Source organism: Natrix helvetica (genome assembly GCF_964273705.1).
Source record: "Natrix helvetica genome assembly, chromosome: 13".
NCBI lineage: Eukaryota > Metazoa > Chordata > Lepidosauria > Squamata > Natricidae > Natrix > Natrix helvetica.
This window is the reverse complement of record NC_138557.1, coordinates 15,381,583-15,407,357: the sequence shown is the minus strand read 5'-3', so window position 1 is coordinate 15,407,357 and position 25,775 is coordinate 15,381,583. Positions and strand designations below refer to the sequence as shown.

The 25,775-nt window shown below is 49.2% G+C and overlaps 1 protein-coding gene across 1 annotated transcript in view; it reads left to right on the top strand.

Annotated features, from left to right (window-relative positions):
• Window positions 1–25,775, top strand: part of GRID2IP (Grid2 interacting protein) — a gene marked incomplete at its 5' end in the record, with an annotated part of 106,945 nt that overhangs the window by 10,587 nt on the left and 70,583 nt on the right. The window contains one exon of the mRNA XM_081966004.1: window positions 3,698–3,852. Coding sequence (XP_081822130.1) covers window positions 3,698–3,852 — 155 coding nt within the window. The remainder of the gene's footprint in view (window positions 1–3,697; window positions 3,853–25,775) is intronic.

The window sequence follows — 25,775 nt, the reverse complement described above, 5'->3', positions numbered from 1 at the left end:
TCCTGCTTGAGCAGGGGGTTGGGCTAGAAGACCTCCAAGGTCCCTTCCAACTCTATCAATGGTCTACGTTTAACCTCATAGGCTCAAATGCAGAGGCAAGGGTTTGCTTGTCAAATGAGTGGATGACACGGAAATGGGGGTGATGGGTAACAGAAGCAAAATCCATGGCAATCTCGAGAGGTTTGGGGGGTGGGGGGACGGCGGCTGAAAACAAAACAATAAAACTCAAAACAAACAAAAACAGCCTGGGTGTGAATTATCAGAGTGACATAGCTGTTAAAAAGGCAAACTCATTTCAAATCTGTGTCAGTGGAAGGGCAGTTTGCAAAGCACAGGGAATTCGTTTGATTCGGAGAAACCGCAAAGCAGAGGAAACACACAGGTAGTCCTCAAGTTACGACGGTCATGGAGGCTGCCCATTACAGTTTTAAGTCATAACTGGTCATAACTGGTCATGTTGTATGATCAACCCAGTTTTATGGGTTTTCTGCAGTGGTCATGAAGCTTCTCTATACCAGTGGACATAGTTTTGCTGGAAACCAAAAAGAACTGCCAATTTTTGGCAAAACCGCCATATAAGGTGGTCACCTGACTGCGGGACACCCCAAACGGCCATCAGTGCAGCCGTGTTGCTGAGTGCCCGAAGTCACGAGATTGGGGTGGGGGTGGCAGAGGACAGAGGTGGGATTCAGCAGGTTCTGAGTAGTTCTGGAGAGCCGGTAGTGGAAATTTTGAGTAGTTTGGAGAACCAGCAAATACCACCTCTGACTGGCCCCGCCCCCATCTATTCTCTGCCTCTCGAGTCCCATCTTATCGGGAGAGAAGGGGGATTTTACAGTATCCTTCCCCTGCCACGCCCACCAAGCCATGCCCACCAAGCCACGCCCACAGAATGGTAGTAAAAATTTTGAATCCTACCACTGGCAGAGGACAATCATTGGAGCTTTGGATCCAGATCCTAAGTCCCATTTTTACAATACAATACAATACAATAGCAGAGTTGGAAGGGACCTTGGAGGTCTTCTAGTCCAACCCCCTGCCTAGGCAGGAAACCCTACACCGTTTCAGACAAATGGCTATCCAATATCTTCTTAAAGACTTCCAGTGTTGGGGCATTCACAACTTCTGGAGGCAACTTCTGTTCCACTGATTAATTGTTCTCACTGTCAGGAAATTTCTCCTCAGTTCTGAGTTTCTTAGAAGTTGCTTTTTTTCAAGTCAGTCATAACTTTGAATGATTGCTAAGTGATTAATAGATTAGATTAATCGTAAATTGAGGACTACCTGTATTGCAACTCAGAAATGGGCATAATTGGCGAGAAGGCTGCAGCAGTCAGGCTGAGCCTCCTGACTGCCCCCTGTCCCCAGAGTCCGACCGGAGGCCTGCCGGGGCTTCCTCCTCCAGCTTCGCTCCAGGGAAATCAGAAGGAAGCTGCTTTGGATTTTCTATCTCAAAACCCAGAAATAATCAGGGGAAAAATCTTGTGCTAATCCTGAAACACGCAGAGGGGCTGGGGAGCTGCACAGGCTTCCATGGGGGAAACTGTACAGGGGAATTGACCTTATTAAAACGGAAGCCAACTTTCGAGTTATAAAAAAAGGACGCCGAGCAAAGGAGAAGGCAGCAAAAAGAAGGGAATTCTGAATAAGATCAGTACAGTACCATTATCCTAGTTAAGACGATGGTTTATTGCTCCTTTCGGCAAAATCTTGGTTCCAGAGTTCACTGCAGAGAATAGAATAGAATAGAATGAAGAATGAATAGACTAGATTAGAATAGATTAGAATAGAATAGAATAGAGTAAAAATAGAATAGAATAGAATAGTGGAATGAAGAATAGAATAGAATAGAATAGAATAGAATAGAATGAAGAATGAATAGACTAGATTAGAATAGAATAGAATAGAATAGAATAGAGTAAAAATAGAATAGAATAGAATAGTGGAATGAAGAATAGAATAGAATAGAATAGAATAGAATAGAATAGAATAGAACAGAGCTGAAAGGGACCTTGAAAGTCTTCTAGTCCAGCCTCCTGCTCAAGCAGGAGATCCTATGCCATTCCGGTCAAGTGACTGTCCAGTCTCTTCTTGAAAGCCTCCAGTGATGGAGCCCCCACAATTTCTGGAGGCAAGCTGTTCCACTGGGTAATCATCCTCACTGTTGGGAAGTTTCCCCTTAATTCCAGGCTCCTTCTCTCCTTGGTTAGTTTCCATCCATTGTTTCTTGTCCCGCCCTCTGGTGCTTTGGAGAATAATTTGACCCAAATTATGGTTGGAATTTAACTTTCCAACCATCTTCTTTGTGAAGATGGTTGGAAAGAGACAATGCGCCACCTGTTTGGTTATTGATGGGCAGGATTTAGCATTTCTTCTCCGAGTCCTTCTGGAGTATTCTCTGGTGTATTAAATTGTGCACTGCATGAAACAGGGAATATTTTGCCACATAACACCTCGGACATTTGTCCCAACCATTCCAGATGGGTTGCATTCCAGCCCAGTTGAAAGTTGGGAAACCTCAATGGTTTTGGGCCAGAACAAACTCCAGATGGGCCTTGCAGGACACTGTGGTGCCTCCCAGTCTTCTCCTCCGGGGGAGCCATCCAGTGTCCTGCCGGGGGCTTTCCTTGCCCCTCTCTTCTCACCCACTGCTGGTGCACTTGCATTTCAGCACAGCCGACTGCAGTTAGCTTAATGAATCAGAATAGATCTGGAAGGGACCTTGGAGGTCTTCTAGCCCATCCCCCTACTCAAGTAGGAGACCCTATACCCGAGATGGCGAACCTATGGCACGCGTACCACAGGTGGCACACGGAGCCATTTGTCAGGGCATGTGAGGCGTTGCCCTGTCAGCTGGCCAGAGCGTATGCGTGCCCTGGCAAGCTGAGTTCAGCCTTTTTTAAAGCCATTTTTCGCCCTCCCCAGGCTCCAGGGGCTTTATAGGAGCCTGGGGAGGGTGAAAAAGAACCCCCCCCCCCGAGGCCCTCTGGAGGCTTCAGGAGCTGAAGCCTGCGGAGCACAAAAAACCTGCCCTATGGGCAAACCGGAAGTTTGGGAACGGACTTCCGGTTTGCTTGTAGGGCCGTTTTTAGTCCTCCGGAGCTTTCAGGGAAGCCTCCTGAAGGTCCCTGAAGGCTCCGGAGGGTCTCCGGGGAGGGGGAGGCTTTTTTCGCCCTCCCCAGGCTCCTCTAAAGCCTCTGGAGCCTGGGGAGGGTGAAAAAAGCATGCAAAAAATGGGGGGATCGCCTTTCATGCACGCATGCGCCCTTGGGGGGTCACACATTGCCTTATGGGTGTGGCATGCCTGTGCACGACTCCCCTGCGCTCCCCCCGCTTATGGCACGTGAGCCAAAAAAGGTTCGCCATGGCTGCCCTATACCATTCCAGGCAGATGGCTCTCCAGTCTCTTTTTGGAAGCCCCCAGTGATGGAGCCCCCACAGCTTCTGAAGGCAACTTCTGTTCCACTGGTTGATTATTCTACTCACTGTTAGGAAGTTTCTCCTTCATTCCAGGTCGCTTCTCTCCTTTAACTGTTCCCACCCATTGTTCCTGGTTGTCTTGAATGTCCCCCTGGAGACCACCCCCCACCCCAGTTCAAGACTCCCTGCAGTGAGCTGGAAGGCCAACGACCGGGCACAGAGGGGTGCGAGGTAGCCTGGGAATGCCACCGTTTCTCACCCGTTGCTTTCTACGCAGGTCCAGGAGATCCTGGGTGACCAGCCCAAAGTGAGAGAGAAGATGTTCACCTCTCTCAAGCAGTTTGCTGCTGAGCGAAAGGTGGACTACTTGGCTCATGCCCTCTCCCTCATCCTCACGGAGGAGTCCCACCGGCTGCTCCTGGACCATATCAGGTATGGCTGCTTTTTCGTGGGCATCCTGGGTGCAGCAGCTCACAGGCAGACTCCAGCATTAAAATGTTGTGTGATGGCTCTGCTCTCTCCTTATCCAGGGAGTCCTGTGGCAAAATGGTCACGATGGTTGATCAAAGCTCTCCACCTTGTAGTCCAGCTCCTTCTCCACTAGACACCTATGCTTCTGGGGCTGAACGGGGGTGGGTGGGATGGGGGCTGATTCAGGGTCTTCCAAGGAACTCCTATGGTTGAAGATCATGTCTTAGACTTAAAGGCATTTTTATGGTTCTTTGCTTTTTTTAGCAATAGATTTATATACCACTTCATAGTGCTTTCCAGAAATCTCTCAGCGGTTTGCACAGTCAGCCTCTTGCCTCCAACAATCTCGCTCATTTTACCCACCTTGGAAAGATGGAAGGATGAGTCAACCTTGAGCCGCTTAGAATCGAACTGCTGGCAGTTGGCAGAGTCAGCAATAGTGCAGTCTAACCACTGTGCCACCATGGCCCTTTCCTCCCTCCCTCCCTCCCTCCCTCCCCACTTAACACCTAGACTTATATACCGCTTCACAGAGCTTTGCAACCCTCTCTAAGCAGTTTACAGAATCAGCCTCTTTCCCCCAACAATCTGGGTCCTCATTTGACCCACCTCGGAAGGAGGGAAGGCTGAGTCCACTTTGAGCCGGTCAGGATCAAACTGCTAGCAGTCAGCAGAGTTAGACTGAAATACTGCATTCTAACCACTGTGCATGATGGATGGATGGAAGGAAGGGTAATAGCACTTAGAATTCTATACCAGTTCACAGGGTTTTCCAGCCCTCTCTAAGCAGTTTACAGAGTCAGCCTCTTGCCCCCAACAACCTGGGTCCTCATTTGACCCACCTCGGAAGGAGGGAAGGCTGAGTCAACCTTGAGCCTAGTGAGATTCGATATGCCAAACTGCAGGCAGCTGGCAGTCAGCAGAAGTAGCCTGCAGTACTGCCCTCTAACCACTGCGCCACCGCAGCTCTTTCCTATGGCATGGCTTACCCCGCTGCTTAGCAATTTTATTCTTTTTATGAAGTCTTCAATTCGCTGATCAATTGGCATAATAAAGTATGTATCCAAAGGGACAGAGGTAGGGAGGGAGGTAGAGGGAGAACCATTCCCGAGAGCTGTAATATTGAGAAAGAAGTTTGCGGTGACTGGCTGAACGGGTTTGCTTTGGCTGAAACGTTGGTATTGCTGGAAATGGACTCTGGGATGCAGGCTCTCTGCCCCAGGGGTCACCAACCTTTGGAACCTTGAAAAGTCAACCTTATGAATTTTGAAATTCATAATTTTAAATCCCGTGGACCACTAATATGATTTTTTTAAAAAGATAAATAGTATTTAGTGCAATATAAAAAATGCAAATATTTTTTTCTGCAGACCACCAAAATTTCCTCCACGGTCCACAGACTGTTGCTCTGCCCCACAGCCAGGAAGATGGGCCTGGCATGCTGTCCCAACATGAGGATCTGGCAAAGGCAGGGCAGAGCTGACCCCAGCTATGGCCACCCCTGAGTGTGCTGGGGGAAAGCTGATGGGTACCCGGAACACAACTGCGAAGGAGCCTATCCAGACAATAGCGGTGAGATAGGCTGGATGGGATGGGAGAAAAGATTAGCCAGCGATCTCAGCCTCCAGGCTGGCCTGCTGCAGACCCTCCTTGCCACTGCAGTCTCCCTTAATAACAGCGCCTCCCCTTTCCTGCAGCTGACTGGATGTTCGGGTCGGAGAGCCGTAGACGGGAAGATGGACTGTCTCGCCCATTCGTTCTAAAGATAGATGGGTGTGATGGAGAGGGAGAAATGTGTACGGTTCACCAGAGTAAGAACGGGGCTGGGAGCGTCTCCACAGAGACTGTCTGTCAGGGGCTTGTGCAGAGAACGCTTCCAGCCCCGTTTTCATGACAGGCAAACCGCAGAACCAAAGACCACAAGTAGCTCTTGAAACCTCAAGTGCCACCATGCGCTCCACGGGCCTCCTTTCCACCCATAAGTGGAAAATAGCTTTGTGGTAACGGCAGGGATGAGGAGGAGAATGGTGCCGGGGGGGCTTGTATGGCAGACCACAGCGTCTGCTGCCCTCAAGCCAGCCAGATCAGATAGCATGTGACTGCTGGAAAGAGACGTCCTTGCAGCTCCAAAACTGGGGAGGGTCTCTAGTGGAGCAAAGACCCAGTGGTGAAATTCAATTTTTTTTACTGCCAGTTCTGTGAGCGTGACTTGGTGGGCGTGGCAGGGGAAGGATACTGCAAAATCTCAATTCCCTCCCACTCTGGGGCCACTCTTTGCTGGTTCTCCAAACTACTCAAAATTTCCGCTACCGGTTCTCCAGAACCTGTCACAACCGGCTGAAGCCTGGCCTGCAGGCAGTTACCCTTTGGGGCTTCCTTGGGGGTCAGACCCCTAGTTCCAAGAGGAGCTTTCCTTAAGGACAAGCAACCCACCTCCCATCAGTCACTCCCCCACCCCTCTTCAGGGTTCCTGTAGGGAGGAGGGGACTTTTCTCCTTGGGACAGTTATTCGGCTCTGGAGAAGAGGGGAAACTGGGGACCAATGTTCCCTCTAATTTTTTTTCGATGTGAGCAGAAAAGTATAGTGTTTGAGCGGCACATTTTCATGCCTGAGCACCTGAATTTTTTTCACAGATGTCACCTAAGACAACAACGAAATCAGTATGATTTGAAACTCAAAGTTATGTTTCTTCAAGGTACCCGCTTAATTCAAAGTGTTATATAATGTCAGTATCACTTAACAACGCTCCTGCTTAGCAACCAAAATGTTGGCTCAGAAACTCTGGCATTTGAAGCACGCAACTCTTAAAGCTGTCAAGTTACAAGACCCTTGTACCCCTAACCCTTTAGGAAAAAAAACCCAGGGGTCTTCAAACCTGACAGCTTGAAGACTTGTGGACTTCAACTCCCAGAATTCCTCCTCCAGTCATGTTGCAGCGACGTCATCTGCGTGGATCTGCTCCATCTTTACTTTCTTCATTGTGGGCAGGGCTGCTGCTGAAGATGTCGACGAGCTGCCACCAGAATAACTGCTGCTACCTCCTCCTCCTACTCCAACAGCACCACCAGATTTGCTCCTGAGCTCAGCGCTGGGTTACCTCTGCCCGCTCCTCCTCCTCCGTGCTTTTGAGGAGCCATGAGGCTTTTTCCCCCCTGCTCCCCCCCTGCCTTCCTACTGGCTCCTGCAGCCTCATGGCTCCTCAAAAGCACGGCGGAGGAGGAGGGGGCAGGGGTAACGCAGCGCTGAGCTCAGGTGCTCCGAGCGGAGGGGAGGCGCCGCTGCCACGCGCGGGGATGCCGGCTGGAGCTTTGGCGGCTTCATCTCAGCCGCAGCGCCGGGCGGCAAATCCGGCAGTGCTGTTAGAGGAGGAGGAGGTGGCAGCAGTTCTTCCGGTGGCGGTGGGGGCTTTGGGGCTTCACAACTAGCCTCAGTCGCCCCGTGCTCCTCAAAGCAAGTCCAGGGAAGTCCTTTGCGGGCAGCCCGTTCTAGCTGCCTGCAAAGGACCTCCCCAGCTTCCGGAGCCTGTAGCAATAGAAATCACTACACGGCAGTTGAAAACTGCTGCACGGTGTTTTCTTGCTACCTGCGCGGGCGCGCAGCCGCGCACCTTAGAGGGAACGTAGCTGGGGACCCCCAACCGTTTGGAAGCAGAGATGTTTTCCTGCACTTGACAGTGAATTTCTGGGGAGGCCAAACCAGTGGTGAAATTCAATTTTTTTTGCTGCCGGTCCTGTGGGTGTGGCATGGTGTGGCTTGTTAGGCGTGGCAAGGGAAGGATACTGCAAAATCCCCATTCCCTCCCCACCCCAATAACCTGCTTTCCACCTCCGTTCTCTGTTTGCAACAAAAGAAGACCCAGCCGATCAGCTGGGACTCGGGAGGCAGAGAACAGATGGGGGCGAGGCCAGCCAGAGGTGGCATTTGCTGGTTCTCCGAACTACTCAAAATTTCCACTACCAGTTGTCCAGAACCTGTCAGAACCTGCTGGATTTCACCCCTGCCCCAAACCACACGTGTTTGTCAGAGAGGGACATATCTGCATGGTGGGGCATCCAAACAGCCAACATTAGGGGTGTCTGCAGGATGGCAGGCAAAAAGGTCAAGACGGCAGCCATGACACAGCAATTGAAGCGCCACCCTCTCGTGGCCACCATCTTGGCTTTTCGGCTGAACCCTGTGGATACGTCTGGCTGATGGGCTGCTGCCAACGGTTGCCCAGAGAGTTGGGCAGAGCTTGCCAGTAGCTCTTCAGGATCACGAGGGGTGGATGATGGACCTTCCTATTAGTCGGAAAAGCTCCTGGAGATTGGTACAAGAAGAATGAAACCGAGACGGGCTTATTTCCCAAAACGGACACGGCACTTGTAGGCAGAAGGTTGAAGAAGAGACTTCGGTCTAGGAAGAGATGCAGGTCAGTGAGATCTCCAGCAGGCTGTAGCTTCTGCTCTGAGTGTGTCCAGGGAGCATGGGGACAGGGTGGAGGGAAGACGGCCTCCACAATCATACAGTTAAATGTGATCAGATCATCTTAAAAAAAAAAAAGGAAGACGGGACTTTGACCGAGTGGCTGTGGCCACCATCTTGACTTTTTTGACCCCCTTGTGTGGACATCTCTGTCCTGAGGGGGTCCTGGTCTCAGCCAGACTTCTGGAAAGCCCAGCTCCCTTAGAACTGTATTCACAGTGGCTTAGATCATCCATCAACTCAAATTTTGAAAGACAAACCCCATTAAAGATTTACGGTATAGGTTTTATGTGCAGCCACCTTCTCCTCGGCTCTACGGCAGAGGAGTTAGCACTGCAGCTGGGAAGAGCCAATGGCAAAGAACCAGAACAAACTTGCTGCAGCAAAGCTGGCTTTAAACTAGAAGCCTGCCAAATCGACTCATGCTCAGACTCGGGAGGTTTGAGAGGAGTCCTGGTGGGTGGTGGGGGGAGGGGGTTCCTTTGGTGGAAAGGGATGCTTCGGTGGTCCAAATGTCTGTGAAGAATAACACCTCCCTAAAGCTGGAACAGAAGAGAATAAAAGTTGGAAGGGACCTTGGAGGTCCTCTAGTCCAACCCCCTGCTGGAGCAGGAGACCCTATACCAGGGGTGTCCAAACTTGGGAACTTTAAGACTTGTGGACTTCAACTCCCAGAATTCCCCAGCCAGCATGGCTGGCTAGGGAATTCTAGGAGTTAAAGTCCACAAGTCTTAAAGTTCCCAAGTTTGGACACCCCAGCTCTATATGAAGGCTCATTTGTTTACTCAAGATGACTTGTTCTTTAGATAAGTTCCACACATAGATTTCTTATGTGAGATTCCACTGGCTGGCTGGGGAATTCTGGGAGTTGAAGTCCACAAGTCTTAAAGTTCCCAAGTTTGAACACCCCTGCCCTATACCAACGACAGTGAATCTTTTCGGCACCGAGTGCTGAAAAGGCAGCGTGCGCATGCGTGCTTTGTAATTTGCATGCGCTCCTTTGGGCCACAACCTGGAAGAGGAGCTGCACGGAGGCATGCGTGCACTGGAAAATGAACTTCCGGTTTCCGGTACCCACATATCAAGCCAGCCAGCTAGTCTTCTGATTACTGGCCTGCATGTGTGCACGCCGATCAGCTGGCCGACACACACATGCTCACGCCAGAAAATGGAAGACCAGCTCTTCCAGTTTCCAGCACAAATCATGCCAGCTGATCGTCGCACACGCGCATCAAAAACACAGAAGAGGAATGGGCGACATGGCTCCACATGCCACTTTGGGCACGCATGCCATAGGTTTGCCATCATGGCCCTACACCATTTCAGACAAATGATTGTCCAGTCTCTTTCTGAAAACCTCCAGTGATGAAGCCACCACAATTTCTGAAGGCGACTTCTGTTCCACGGGTTGATGGATCCCACTGTTAGGAAGTTTCTCCTTAATTCCAGGTTGCTTCTCTCCTTGGTTAGTTTGCATCCATTGTTTCTTGTCTGGCCTTCTGGTCCTTTGGAAAATAGGTTGATCTTCTCTTCTCTATGATAGCCCTTCAAATATTGGAAGACTGCTATCACATCTACCCCCAGTCCTTCTTTTCTGGACATACCCAGTTCCTGTAACTGTTCTTTGTATGTTTTAGCCTCCAGCCCCCTGGTCATTCTTGTTGCTCTTCTCTGCATTCTTTTCGTAGCATCCCTTTTATATTGTAGTGACCAGAACTGGATGTAGTATTCCAAGTGTCATCTTACTAAGTTTTGTAAAGCAGTACTAGAACTTGACATGATTTGATTCTATCACTCTGTTATTGCAGCCTAGGATTGCATTGGCTTTCTTGGCTGCTGCCACACACTATTGGCTCATATTTAAGCAGTTATCCAGTAGGTCTCCAAGATCCCTCTCACAGTTACTGGAATTGAGTTAAGCCTCACTTAGTTTGCTGGTCTTCCTTGCCTAAGCATAAACCCTCACTTTTATCTATGTTGAATTTCATTTCTAGCTACTTTCAAACCCCAAGCAGGTACCCACAAGCCAGCTTGGATTTTGAAGGTCAACACAAGCACCACAAACCAGTCCATCAACAAAGACCGAATCAATCCACTTGTCATAAATTTGGAGTTCTGCAGACACCTACCTCAAATCCAACTTTTGCCCAAATGAAGTTTCTGGACTGTTTTGAAGACCAGGAGATCACAGAAAGCATCCCAGACAGAGGTGGGATTCAGCAGGTTTTGACCATTTCTGGAGAACCGGTAGCGGAAATTTTGAGTAGTTTGGAGAACCGGCAAATACCACCTCTGGCTGGCCCCGCCCCTATCTATTCTCTGCTTCGCAAGTCCCGGCTGATCAGGAGGAAACGGGGATTTTGCAGTATCCTTCCCCTGCTACGCCCAAGCCACGCCCACCAAGCCACGCCACATCACACCCACCAAGCCACACCCACAGAACCGGTAGTAAAAATTTTTGAATCCCACCACTGATCCCAGAGGCCCACCTGTAGTTGACTGTGATACAGAGAGCTAAAACACCTGCTTGACGAAGCCGAATTCAGCACGTTGCGGGAATCCAGCCATCAATTCACTGTGTTGCGTAAGCCTCTGTGGTTTATTTATTCGGCAGTAGTATGTCAAGGGAACACACAGTGTTTCATTAACCTCAATTACACAGCCTCCATATTTGGTCCAAACACTTCATTAAGTGATCATACTAAAAACTGAAGCTTTCAGTTTGTTGACCAGATACTAAAAGAGCTTTTAGTAACTTGTTTGAAGACCTTTGCTGGCCCAAGCTGAATAGACATGAAGTTGGCTTACGTTGCTGTTACCATCATAGTAGCAGGCTGTAAGATGAGTAGTAGGTAGCCTGTGATGAGTCAGATTCATTCTGATTCATTGTTCTTTTATGCATCCCAATTGTCTTCCTTCTATTTTAATTATACCCAGCACCTGAGAATTATACTCATTTTGAGAAGGGAGAAGGTATTAAGTAGCCTGAGTCAGATCCGCTTTCTATAAATTTACCAAGGTAGATGTGATAGGTGACTGAAAGAAGCTGTCCTTGACAGGGTAGCATGGAGAGCAAAAGTGAGCATGAATCGGGCACGGCTGAATGGTTAAAATTATTATTATATGTGATATCACTGCGCAAGATGTCTCAAAGTTCTCTTTGGATCAATGCACCTCAATTCAAGCCTTTAATGTCAGGGTACAACATGTCTTCAGTGAGATTGGCTGAGCCTCCCTTCATGCACAAATCCCCCAACACAACACAACTCACAGTGAAAGACAAAAAAAACCCTTTAACCCAGGGAATCCTGCTCAATAAACACCCAGTCCTGTTGCATGTCACGCCCGCAAGTCAATCGTACTATGTTGTTGTAGAGTTATTTTTCATTCAGGAGTCTTGACAGCCCACGCATAAAAACCGTCCTTCTGCCTGTTTGTGCAGCTGCCTAGGCTTCTAGATCTTCTTCCAGATGGTAGGAGAATAAAGAAGGGCTGACCAGGGTGTGAGTCGTCCCTGAGGATTTTTCTCACTCTCCCAAGGCAGTGAGTCCTAGTGGTGTCATCGAGTGGTGTCAGGGGACAGCCCACATTGTTTTGTGCTGTGCTCCCCATGCTTTGTAATGCCTTTCAGTATGCAGCTGTCAAGCCAGCATATCATACTGTAATGCAGTGAGTGAGGATGCTTTCTATTGTGGACCGGTAAAAGGAGGTCATCAGTTCTTCCACTTTATTTTTTCACCAGACCCTCAGTGGAGTCTCTGTTGGGTCTTTCTGGCCACCTGGGTCGTGTTGATTGACTGGATGAACATATGAAGAACGGTTGCAGGAACTGGGTATGTCTAGTTTAATAGAAAGAAGGACTAGGGGAGACATGATAGCAATGTTCCAATATCTCAGGGGCTACCCCAAAGAAGAGGGGGCCAAGCTATTCTCCAAAGGACCCGAGAGCAGGACAAGAAGCAATGGGTGGAAACTAATCAAGGAAAGAAGCAAGTTAGAACTAAAGGGAAACTTCCTGACAGTGAGAACAATTAATCAGTGGAACAGAAGTTGCCTCCAGAGGTTGTGAATGCCCTGACACTGGAAGTCTTTAAGAAGATGTTGGATAGCCATTTGTGTGAAACGGTATAGGGTTTCCTGCCTAGGCAGGGGGTTGGACTAGAAGACCTCCAAGGTCCCTTCCAACTCTGCTATTGTATTGTATTGATTTTCCAAAGGAGGTCTTTGCTGAGATATTTTATGGATAGACCTTGAAAATAAGGTCCTTTAACTTAGCGGGCTCCATAATGTTCTGCCAATGGGTAGCAGGATCCCAAAACTATTTGCCCTGCCCAAGAACAAAGCATGCCCATCTAGGAGTTGTGTATGGGAGCTGGATAATTTGAGATGAGTCTGTGGACTCTTCTGGTGGCATCAAAAGCCTGAGCCTCATAAACGTTGTTAACCCCTCCAAGACAAGGAACCTCAGTCCTAGCAAGAAATGATGGTTGTTCAAGTGGAAGAGTGGGACCCACTCTAGAAGAAGATGCCAGGTGTGGTCTATTATTGTCACAGGTGTTCAGGACCTTGCGTTAGTTCCCTTCTAGGTTTCTAGGGTCAAAAGGACTCCAGAAGGATATTCTGGATCCAACATGTTTGTTGATCAGAAAGATCGGCAGTTCGGCGGTTCGAATCCCTAGCGCCGCATAACCGAGTGAGCTCCCGTTACTTGTCCCAGCTTCTGCCAACCTAGCAGTTCAAAAGCACGTTAAAAATGCAAGTAGAAAAATAGGAACCACCTTTGGTGGGAAGGTAACAGCGTTTTGTGTGCCTTTGGCGTTTAGTCATGCCGACCACATGACCACGGAGGTGTCTTCGGACAGCACTGGCTCTTCGGCTTAGAAACGGAGATGAGTACCACTGCCCCCTAGAGTGGGGAATGATTAGCACATAAGTACGAGGGGAACCTTTATCTTTACCAAAGCCCACCCCAGGAATACTGCTTGGTTCTTGGGCAGGGCAAATAGTTTTGGGATCCTGCTACCATTAGCAGGACATTATGGAGCCCGCTGGGTTAAAGGACCTTATTTTCAAGGTCTATCCATAAAATATCTCAGCAAAGACCTTCTTTGGAAAATCAACATGACCCAGGTGGCCAGAAAGAACAGTTTTGGTCACCACATTACAAAAAAAGATGTTTAGACTTTGGGAAAGGTATAGAGAAGAGTAACTAGGATGGTCAAAGGCCTGGAGACTAAAACATATGAAGAAGGGTTGCATGAATTAGGTTTGGCTAGTCTAGAGAAAAGAAGGACTAGGGGTTGTTAGATATTAGCATATATCGTGATAAGTCTTCCCTCAGGTCCGCTCCTACAGCGGGAAACAGGTATTCATCTGATTGGTCAATGGGCGTGCCTCATCCCTATAAAAGGGGAACCCTCCGACCACAGGTTAAGCTGGATCACTACTATTACTAATAAAGAGCTGTTAAGTCACGTCGTGTCCGCAGTCTGTCTCTCGTTGCCCAGATCTAACATTGGCGACGAGGGTGGGATTGAGAGACAGATAGGACGAAGAACGCTACTTCAAGAATCTCCGGATTTGATCCAGCCCAGGAATTCGGCAGAAATTCCGGCAGCCATCTCAGATCACCGCAGCGCGGCAAATTCAAACTGAGAAGATGGCGATGCATGCTCCCCCCGCTCCTTTCGACCCAGCAACCGACGAATGGGAAGCCTTCATGATTCGCTTCGAGTGTTTCCTCGAAGCAAATGAGTACACGGGGATCACCGATGCAAGAAAGAAAAATATCTTCCTCGGCTACTGCGGAAAGGAAGTCTTCAATACGGCCAGAGACCTCACCGCGCCTACTCCAATACAAGCAGTACCATGGGCGACGCTGAAACAAGCCTTGGAAACACATTACGCGCCAAAACCGTCCCGCCATGTCAGCCGCAAAGAGTTCAACATGAGGACTCAAAAGGCGGGAGAATCCATTAACCAATTTGTTGCAGCTCTACGAAGAATAGCAGCCCACTGTGAATACAGGGATTTGGAAGAGCATATCTTAGAGCAATTCATCTGTGGGGTAAGAGACATTTCGTTGCAAAAGAAACTATTAGCCAACCCGAATCTAACCCTACAGTCCGCGTTGAACAAAGCAAGAGCGTCGGAATCAGCGGAGAAATCAGCAGTGACCATACAACGAAGGGTCAGCGAAACCCAGCCAGCGCCGAGACAAACCAGAGTCCACTACGAAGACGCAAGCCCCGACTACGTGGATCCCGAGTTCGAGGACAGTCACCTGATGCAGAGCAGTCACTGGAGGCCTGGGGGAAAACCCGGATCCCGTTTGCCGCCCTGCGCAAGCTGCGGAGGGAATCACCCCAGGTCTACTTGCAGGTTCAGGAACGTTGTTTGTTCGCACTGCAACAAACTTGGGCACATCGCACGAGTGTGCCGGAGCGGAGTCCCTGCCTCACGGCAGCCACCCATGTACCGCCAACAGAAGCCCAACCCAGGGGCTTGGCGGAATCAAAAAGGGCGCCCAGAGAGAAATCCACAAGTGTTTACCCAGAGAGAAACTTCCCAAAGAGCTGAACGAGCGTATTCCCAGAGAGATTACTCACAAGAAAGTGAGCGAGCGTATCCCCAGAGAGAATTCACACAGAGAGCTGAAAGAGCGTTCTACCAAGACGCTCAACGAGAGTATTCTCAGGATGTAGACGATGAGATAGAGTTGACCCAGAGAGAGGAGTTGCGAACGTATCTCACCACGATACATCAGGTCCGCCCTAAGCGGCCCAAAAGGCTGAAAGTCACAGTCCTCTTGGAGGGCTCACCCTGCGAGCTGGAAGTTGACACAGGATCAACCCTGACAATCATTTCATGGGCATCCATGAAACAGGCCATTCCCAGCCTCAGAAAGAGCCAACTGCGCGCTCCAGACGTCCTGCTACGAGACTACCAGGGGAACCAAGTCCCCATCGTGGGCCAAGGCACATTCCACATCCAGTTTAAGGACATCGAAGCCCAGCTGCCCGTGACCATCTCCAGCGCGCCATTACAGAACCTCCTGGGGCTTGATTGGTTTGAAGCCCTGGGATTAGAAGTCACCGGAATCAACGCCGTGAGAAACAGCAGCGCTGAAAAGATCTTTAAGGAGTTCGAGGATGTGTTCAGCTCCGGTCTTGGTAAGTATGTGGGCAAACCGATATCATTTAATTTAGACCCCAATGTGGCGCCAATCCGACTTAAACCGAGACGAGTGCCTTTTGCACTCCGCCCAAAAATAGATAAGGAGATAGATAAGTTAGTGGAACAAGGAATCCTTGAGCCGGTAGATCACGCGCGTTGGGAAACACCTATCGTAACCCCAGTCAAACCAGACGGATCAGTCCGCATCTGCGCGGACTATAAATGCACAATTAATGTCGCGCTACAACAGAGCGCATATCCTGTGCCCGTAGTACAGCACTTATTGCACTCGTTGGGGCCGGGAAAGGTTTTTGCTAAGTTAGATATGGCACAAGCTTACCAGCAACTGCCAGTAGATAGCGCCACAGCGGAGGCCCAGACTATAGTGACGCACAGAGGAGCGTTTAAATGCAACCGGCTACAATTCGGCGTAAGTATTGCTCCAGGATTGTTCCAGAGCGTCATGGAACGACTGTTGCAAGGGATACCGGGAGTCGTCCCATATTTTGACGATATCTTGGTGTCCGCTGCAAACGAGGAGCAACTAAACAAAAGAGTCAGATCTGTTTTGGCCAGAATCAGAGATAAGGGCCTCCGCCTTAAAAAAGAAAAATGCCAAATTAACGTGCCTAGCGTAGAATTCCTGGGTTATAGAATTGATGGTCAGGGAATTCACCCCACTGAAAAGAAAATTAAGGCGATCCAGGACGCCCCCACACCACGAAATCAAACCGAGTTGCAGGCCTTCCTCGGACTACTTAATTTCTACAGCGTTTTTCTGAGACAGAAGGCGACCGTTGCTGAGCCACTACACCGTCTACTCCAGAGGAACGCACCATGGAGATGGGGACGAGCCGAAGCTGCAGCATTCGCCGGGGTAAAGCGCCTGCTCACCACTGACTCACTACTTGTACAATACAGTCAGACCCTCCCGCTGGTATTGACCTGCGACGCATCGCCGTTCGGGGTTGGAGCAGTCCTCAGCCACAGGATGCCCGACGGAAAAGAAGCACCCATTGCTTTCTACTCCAGAACTCTTTCATCGGCCGAAAGGAACTACAGCCAAATGGACAGAGAAGCATTGGCTGCCGTTGCAGGTGTGAAACGTTTCCATGAATACCTCTACGGCCGCGATTTTGAACTCATTACTGATCACAAACCGCTGTTAGGACTTTTGGCGGGAAATCGCCCCACTCCGGTCTCCCTTTCTCCACGTATGACCAGGTGGACTGTTTTCCTGGCTGCGTACTCTTACAAGTTAATTCATCGACCGGGCTCCACTCTAGGGCACGCAGATGCGCTCAGCCGTTGCCCATTACCAAACATCTTGCCAGACCCCACTCCAGAAGTACCGGTATTGCTCATTGACTGTTTGGATTCGGGACCGGTTTCTTCTTGCGATGTTGCAAGGTTCTCCTCGAAGGACAATTTAATAAAACAAGTGCAAACTTGGGTATGGAGGGGGTGGCCAAAGGGAAATGTGGGCCCGGAATTCAAAATGTTTTGGTCTAAACGGGACGAACTCTCCGTGTTACAGGGATGTTTGTTGTGGGGGGATCGAGTTGTTATTCCTTTTGCTCTACGAAAAAAGGTATTGAATGCTTTACATATGGGTCATCCGGGGATCGTAAGAATGAAAGCGTTAGCGAGAAGTTATGTGTGGTGGCCCAATATGGACAAAGAAATAGAGGAATGGGTGGCCACTTGCGATCCATGCCAGGAGTCGAGACCAGCACCCCCGGAAGCGCCCGCCACAGAATGGGAGAAACCCAAGGCACCCTGGTCACGCATTCATATTGATTTCGCAGGGCCATTCCAGGGTCAAACCTTCCTCATAGTTGTAGATGCTTATTCTAAATGGTTGGATGTAACCTTAATGACATCAACCACGGCAGAGGCAGTTATAAAGGTTCTTAGGCGGCTTTTCGCCACCCATGGTCTACCAGATCTATTAGTATCGGACAACGGGCCCCAATTCACGGCCATGCAGTTCGAGACATTTCTAGCAGGGTTGGGAATCAGACACGCCCTCATCGCGCCATTCCATCCAGCGTCCAATGGTCAGGCAGAAAGAATGGTGCGGTTCGCAAAAGAGGCCCTCGCCAGGATGGGCCCGGGGGATTGGCAAACACGAATTGACCATTACCTCCTCATTCAACACATTACCCCGAGCGCAACGACGGGTAGAAGCCCCGCTGAACTACTAATGGGTCGCCGCCTACGGTCTCACCTGGACAGGCTCCACCCGAATTATTCTACCTCGGCTCCCCCAGACTCTACAAGTAAGGTCAGATCTTTTAGAGAAGGAGACACTGTTTATGCTCAAAATTACACAGGGGGGACATTGTGGATACCGGCGAGGGTCATTGGCATCATGGGCCCTCGATCGTATTTGTTAGAGCTTGAAGATGGGCGGAATTGGAGAAGGCACATCGATCAGCTTCGAGGTCGCCTAGCACACTCCAACTTAAGGGATGAGGGCGAAAGTTTCCTGTCCACAGAAAAACAACCGCAGGGAAATTTCATCCCAGGAAACGACGACACCGGCGAGCTAAGCGGGGGACAGGACATCACGCACGCAGCTGAGCAACCCCCCGTCATCACAGCCGCGGAACAAACCCCCATCATCGCAGCCGAACAAGATACCAGGGAAAAGAGCATCGAAAACGCAAGACCTCCCGAAACAGAAAAAGCACCCGATCCTGCAACCACTTCAAACCAACAGGAAACCAATCCTGCAAGTACTTCAACGCAACCTGAACTCCGACGTTCCTCCCGAGCAAGACAAACACCCACCTACCTAAAGGACTATGTCACCTACCGCAACGTCCCATCTAGGAGGGGAGGGGTGTTAGATATTAGCATATATCGTGATAAGTCTTCCCTCAGGTCCGCTCCTACAGCGGGAAACAGGTATTCATCTGATTGGTCAATGGGCGTGCCTCATCCCTATAAAAGGGGAACCCTCCGACCACAGGTTAAGCTGGATCACTACTATTACTAATAAAGAGCTGTTAAGTCACGTCGTGTCCGCAGTCTGTCTCTCGTTGCCCAGATCTAACAGGGGTGACACGACAGCAGCGTTACAATATTTGAATGGCTGCCACGAAGAAGAGGGGGTCAAATTATTCTCCAAAGCACCAGAAGACAAGGAACAACAGATGGAAACTAATCAAGGAGAGAAGCAACCTGAGATTAAGGAGAAACTTCCTAACAGTGAGGACAATTAACCAGTGGAACAGCTTGCCACCAGAAGTTGTAGATGCTTCATCACTGGAGGTTTTTAAGAAGAGACTGGACAGTCGCTTGTCTGAGATGGTGTGGGTTCTCCTGCTTGATCAGGGGGCTGGACTACAAGACCTCCAAGGTCCCTTCAAGTTCTATTTTGATTGACTTTAACTTCCTCCTTTCCACCTGTGCCAGGAAGTGAAACATCCTCGCAAGTTTTTTTTTTTTAAAAAACAGGCAACATTTTCTCAGTTTCAAGCTTTTAACCAACCTTGGCATCATCAGATCATGTCTTTCCTTCCTTCCGTGAAATGGGGGTATAGTTAGTAGAAAAATGTAGCTTTGCGCCTTTGGAGCTGAGCGTGTTGCATGATCTGTCTGCCTGCCAGGCTGTCTACCTGAATATTCGCATCTGTCTTCCCCTTTGATCCACTCTAAGGCTGCTTTGCAAACCTTGCTGTCATGCCCGCTTTCTGTGCCGAAGAACTGGGACACTTCCCTGCTGTTTCTGTGGTGGGAGGGAGGGGAGGGGAGGGGGTGTCTGTATCAGTCTCCGAGTGTACATGCATCGGAGGCTGAGCGTGAATCAGGTTCGGCTGCCTCCCTCAGCGCACAGCCTTGGCGGCTGGTGCATTTTCGGTACCCAGCAATGCAGCACAAAAATGCATCGGAAAGCCGAGGGGCTTTTGCAGATGCCTGACTGGATGGTTACTCCTTGCTGCTTTTTGGGGGGTGGGGTGGGGGTAGGAGGACCCTTCTGCTGTCCTTCAGGCTGTTGCACAGAGGTGGCCTCCGAGTCCCCTTCTCCTCGGCACGAGAAGAGGAGAATTTTTCTTTCCTTGGCTGCCGCGCTTGGGACCACCCTCGATGTGGCACTTATGAAATTCCCCCTTGCTGGATAAACGCATCCTCTTCCCCCCCTCCGTTCCCAGGGCTGAATTGGTTGACTTTCTAATCGTTATCCTCGTTTTCTCGTTTCCCGTTCCTCCCCTCCTTTTGGGGAGCGACCCACTTAGCCAGAATTAAGAATGTCTGGTTTTTAATTTGCGGACTTTTTCTCGGTCCCTTCGGCGGTGGGGAGTGAGCACGTGCCTTCGGCCCTTTGGCTGGCCGCTTCCATCTCTCTCCCCAGACCCCTCCCCAATCTGTGCCATACGCTTTGCAGACCTTGGGAAAGTGCCCAGTTTGACTCTTCCCTTCAAGGATGTGCAACGAGAGAGAAAAATGAGCTGCCTTGGGTAAGTGATAAAGCCGTTCTTTCTGGAGTGAAAGGTCTCTGGGAAATGGGCTTTGGGTTCCTGCCCAGGCAATTGAATTTCGCTGCTTCTGGGCATCTTCTGGAGCCCCAAATAGCTTTTGTGGCCCGGAACACGGTGCTGGTGAGCGAGGAGGTTGAACAGTGGCAAGAAATGTGGGGTTTAGACTTTTATTTCTGCTGGAGTTTGATCTAGGAGGGGAGAGTCCTTTGCTCAGAAACCTGCCACCCTGGGAGTGGGCTCAATGCCTCCCAGGGGTTCCTGCCACACTCGCCCAGGTCAAGATGGCAGAAGGTGCTGGGTCAGCTTGGACCATCAAGTGCTGGGGTGCTAGAGATGCCTGAAGAGTCGACCTTTTGGAATTTGGGGTTTCGGGAAGGGAAATCGAAAGGAAAGAAAGCTCCCCTTTCTTTCTCTACCTTGGTTTTTCCTGCAGTTTGGAAAAAGACTGTTGCACTGATTTGGAATTTTCAAAATGTATTGGCGCTTTACACTCCGTTCCCTTCACACACACACACCCCAAACTTTTTCTTTCTTTACGAAAGTGTGGAAAAAAGAAACAAGTTGAACTCAAATGCATTGAATATGTAGGTTTTTAACTTTTCCTCTGCTTATGGAACGAAAAAGAGCTTGCTGCACACACTTTGCTGCATACAAACGTCTGGAAAACTTTTACTCTTTTGGGGCTGCCCTTTGCAAAGAGGGTGTCTTAAATGACAGGGCCCCACTCTGTGGTTGTGTATGTCAACAATGCAAATCTTGCCCAGTCTTTTGTAACAATGTCTTGTCCATGTCCTTGAAATAAGCCACGTTTCATTTCATGGTAGGTTTCTGCGAAGTGCAAAACCCTGCCTAATCATCCAGCGATTTAACTAGTCCGATATAAAAATATTAATCTTACTAGGTTTTTATTTACATTAGCCACCCAGAATCATTGAGAGTCAGGCAGCATGCAAGTTTTAAAGGACTCAATAGGTGGATAAAAATGCCATATCCAGTCTAAACCCCGGGCTGACTGTGAGGAAAACCATAATGGTAATATTTTATTAGCTTCTCTCTTCTCCCTGAACTCACTGACAGCTTTACGGTGTTTTAAAGCCAAATTGTATTCCGTACGTATTACAGAGAACTTTTCGTGATAGTCTCTGTAATCCCTTCCAGTGCTTACATTTGACGGTTGCATTGTATGATTTATGAATTATGGTTTTGGGGAAGCAGTTATTTGTTTATTTGATTAATTGGTTTGTTATGGCATGTAAAGCAGCGAAATTTTCAACAACACTCAGTTCTCAAAGGGTTTTACCTCAAGCAACCACATTAAAACCAAAATCCTAACAATTTAATACCAGACTGTAAGGAGAATATTTGCAGATCGGGGTTGAAATGAGGGGTCCTTGCTGCTCTCTGAGTTTGTCTGTTTTTTTTTACAGACCTTTCGTTAGCCAAACTAGGTAATGGCAGCAGTGCAGATGTTATCTACTTTGGGTAGTGAAACATCTGCAAGAAAACAACCAAGCTGAAAGAGCCTCAAATATCCTCCCTTATCCTCAAATGCTTTTTTGACCAGCTGTGACTTTAGAGTTCTTTGAAAGTCCTGCATGGTCCAGGAAAGGGGGGGGGCAGGAAATTTCACAGAGGGGAGCCGTTGCCTTCTTCTGTGCTCAGAAGAAATGTACCTTCAGTCGTTGCATCTCCAGTTTAGGAGGGGATCTGCATCATCGGTCTGGGGAAGGGCAGCCTGAGATTCCAGGATATTGTTGAAGACATGTCCCTGGATAAAATGATCGTGCACAAGTGTAGAGTGACATGGGAGAAATAGTTGTGCAGATGTGTCCCATCCTTATGTTGTGGCCCACCAGCAGCCAGCAAGAGGGTTGGGGAGGAACATGGGCCAGTCCTGGAATCTAGGGAAGGCTCTGTGTCAGAGGCAGAGAGGGGGGCAGAGCCTTATGCCAGCTATCGGTTGCCTTCGGAGTCAGACATCAGTGAGGCAGAAGAACAGTTGGAGCCTGTTCCCAGTGTGCGCATGCGCAGAGTTGGCAGATGAAGAGAACGGCTAAAGAACAGGGGTCGACTTGGGACTAAGGAAGGCCACAGGTGGACGATGAATGGCCCCTCCCAGAGGAAATAAAAGAGGAGCGGAAGGGGAGGGGAGTTTGCAGGAGACAATTAGTTCGCTTAATTGGTTCGTGACTCTCTGAGACTCCTTGCCAAGTTTTGCAGATATCGGCCTGGCAGCCCTCCAAGCCAGAGAAGGTCTGTGACTGTAAATCCTCCCTCGAAAGACTTTGCTGGATGTGAATGAGCAGAATTCACAGTCAATTAATAAAAGGGTTTTTTGTTGAGAGAAGGAGTTTGCTTTATGCTCTCGGGAAGCCTCGGTCAGAACAGCTTATGGGTTTCTAGTCTTTCAAGGAGAAAACGCTCATGCCCTGTGAAGAGCAGGCCAACCAGATCAGGCCTTAAACTCTGTTTCACTCACTATTAACATGAATTTGGCAGGCGGGGAATATTTCCTTGCCTATTTTTGCCCTTGGAGTAGAAGGTCCTCCAATGTCCATTTCTCTGGCCCTTAGAAACACCTAATTGCTCCAGGTGATGTCAGGTAGAAGCCTTCCAGATACATTGGACTGCAGCCTCCCTCCTCCACAGCCAGTAAGATTGGGATGGTGATTGTAGCCCTTTAAAACATTTTCTCAGTGTCATTTGGTTCGTGACAGCCTCCGTTCCCTTGATCTGGCACTCATACGGTCATCCTTCACAGCATCTGGCAAGAAAGCGCTGGTGGAGTTGATCAACCTGCTTTTAAATCTGGCTCAGGAGACGCTTGGCATCATCCTTTCTATATCATCCTTCCTGCATCCTTTCTGTTTTTTAAAATCAAGTCACAATTCACCTTTTTTTAAACGTTCTTTCCTAGTGGGTTATATTTGGAAACTTTTCCTGGAGTGATCAAATAGAATAACAGAGCTGGAACGGATCTTAGAGGTCTTCTAGTCCAACCCCCTCCTTAGGCAGGAAACCCTATACCACATCAGACAAACGGTTAGCCAACATCTTCTTCAAAACTTCCAGTGTTGGAGCATTCACAACTTCTGGAGGCAAGTCGTTCCGCAGATTAATTGTAAAGGAAATTCCTCCTTAGTTCTAAGTTGCTTCTCTCCTTGATATTTTCCTCTCGGTGCTGACTTTCTTTCCATTGGTCTGCCAACATTTTCTCCGCCGTGTTGGTAAGGGCTGGTTGGTTAGACCCCTTTCCTGATGCCAGCCCAGCCTTCTCGTTTTCAGAGAGGAGGCAAGGGGTGGCATAATCTTTCAACTAGATTGCAGTTCAGCTGGTCTGAAATAGGGAATTGCTTTTTTTTTGGGGGGGGGGGAGCTCCCTGCCCTAGAAACAGCCTGGTATTTATTTTTACCTTGTGAGAAATGCAAGCAGCCTCCTTTCTCTCTCTGCTCTCCCATCTCTAATTGAGCTCGGATGCTTGATGTCAACAGAAATCCTTACTGTGACTCTGCCAGTAATCAAAGTCTCCATCCATCTGTGTGGGAGTTGATGAACTGCTTTTAAATCAGGATCAGGCAAGAATTTAGCACCTAATCCCCCCCATCCCTTTCTGCGTGCCCAAGACCCCCTGGGGGCTGGAGCCCCGCCCCAAGCCCCCTCCATCCTCTTTCTGGCTTTGGAGGGGAGCTCAGCCCTGTGCTGGTTGCTTTTCCAGAGATTGGTTCAGAGGGACGGTGAACGTGGAGCAATTTGGGCCGAAGCGGTACCCCGCAAGGAGGGTGACTAATTACTGTGTGGTTGGGGATTATTAATTAAAGTGTATTTTATCTTTATGATCTGACTGAGGAATGCAGTCTGGTCTGGAGTGTTTTTTGCTCAGAGTGATGCATGAGCCCAACCAAGTAAATAAACAAAGGGATCCTTGGGTCATTGGAAGCATTTCCTTTTGAGATGTTGGAAGAAAAATGTCCTTCTGGGTTCAGCTCCAAGTGGGGGAAAAGACAATGAAAACATGGAGGCTGCTTGGAAAGATGGTTCAATGGTGGATAGGACCACGTGGCTTGAGTTGCTGGGGGGAAAAGCGACCACATGCTTCCAGATGTTGGGTGAAGAAGAGAAAAGGGCTTGCTGAGAGTTCCTGGCTTTATACTCTCTGTTCGGCCCCACCTCTCTATTTCCGGTTCCTGTGTAATAAATGTATTCTGATTGGTCATCAGACCCCCAGGGGCAGGGTGTGTGTGTCATGGCTAACTATGTAGGTTGTGTGTCTTTTGAGTCCCAAGTTTGGTTGAATTCCCAGATGCTTTGTGGTGAGTTTCTGTAGATGGCTAATCTTACCTTTGTCATGTAGAATAGCCTGGGGTTTTTTTGGTGGGGGAGGGAGGGTGTATCTAGCAGGGCAGGGAAGTCAAGGAAAAGTCCTGGCTGGCAGAAACAGCCTTAAGGGGAAAAGGTGATTTAGTTAGCTATTTTTGGATGGAAAAGACCATCGCCAGACTTGGTCTGTCTTCCTTTAAGCCAGCCTTGATTCTTGGCAACTACACGGAAAAGTTCTGTTGGAAGAAATGTCCGTCTGGGTTCAGTTCCAAGAGGGGAGAAAGAGACTGAAAACAATGGTGGGTGTTTGGAAAGATGGTTTAATGGTGGGCAGGACCACGTGGTTTGAGGTTCTGGGCAAAAAAGCACATAGGTGTGAGAGAGAGATTTATACCCTCTGTTGGGCTTTGAAGTTGAGCTTTGTATTCTGATTGGTTGTCAGACTCCCATGGGGCCATGCAGGGGTATCTTTGTAGGTTGTGTTTTTGAGTCCCAGGCTTGGTTGAGCCTTGCTGGGTGATGATGTAACAAAAGGGCTTTGGGATTCCTATTATGGCTCTGCCTGAAGGAGGTAGATCTTTGTTATGTAGAATAGACTGGCCTAGGCCTTAATGGCCCATTGACAAAGGGAGGGGGAGGAAGGAGTTTCTGCCTCCCTTTTAGGGGAAATATTTTGCCCTTTTAATATTTCTTAAAATATTTCATTTTCCTAGGAGAGGGGTGGGCACTAACTTCCTACAGTTCCTTGGCAGCATCTTTCAGGAGTGGTTTGCCATTGCCTTGAACTATGGGCTGAGGGGTGAGTGACTGGCCTTGTGGCTAATGCAGGATGAGTTCAGTCTTCCCTGTTCTCATCCCTCTGCCTTGACCCTCACCTCAGACTCTAGCTTAACACAGCAACGGAGTTGGAAGGGACCTTGGAAGTCTTCTAATCCAGCGGTCCCCAACCTTTCTGGAACCAGGAATCGGTTTCGTGGAACCCAATTTTTCCATGGATGAGGGGAGGGGGATGGTTTCCCATGCAACCTAGATCCCTCCTGTGTGCAGATGAAACTTTGCTAGTTCGCCCACAGCTTGCGTGGTCTGGTTCCTAGCAGGCCATGGACCAGTACCAGTTTGTGGCTTCGGGGTTGAAGACCTCTGTTGGAGTCCAGCCCCCTGCTCAAGCAGAAGAACCTATACCAGGGATGGTGAACCTTTTTGGCACCAAGTGCCCAAATCGGAATGTGCATGCACTTGCCGGAGTGCCAGAATCCCGAAGACCAGATGGCCGGCACACACATGCCTATTTTGGGGGCATTTGGGGGGCTGTTTTCAGGCCACTTTTCAGGTCATATTCAAGCCATTTTCAGGCTGTTTTCCGGTGCTCCAGCGCCTGCGAAGACCAGCTGGCTGGTGCGCATGTACGTGCCGGAAACCAGGAGAGCATCTGGCGATG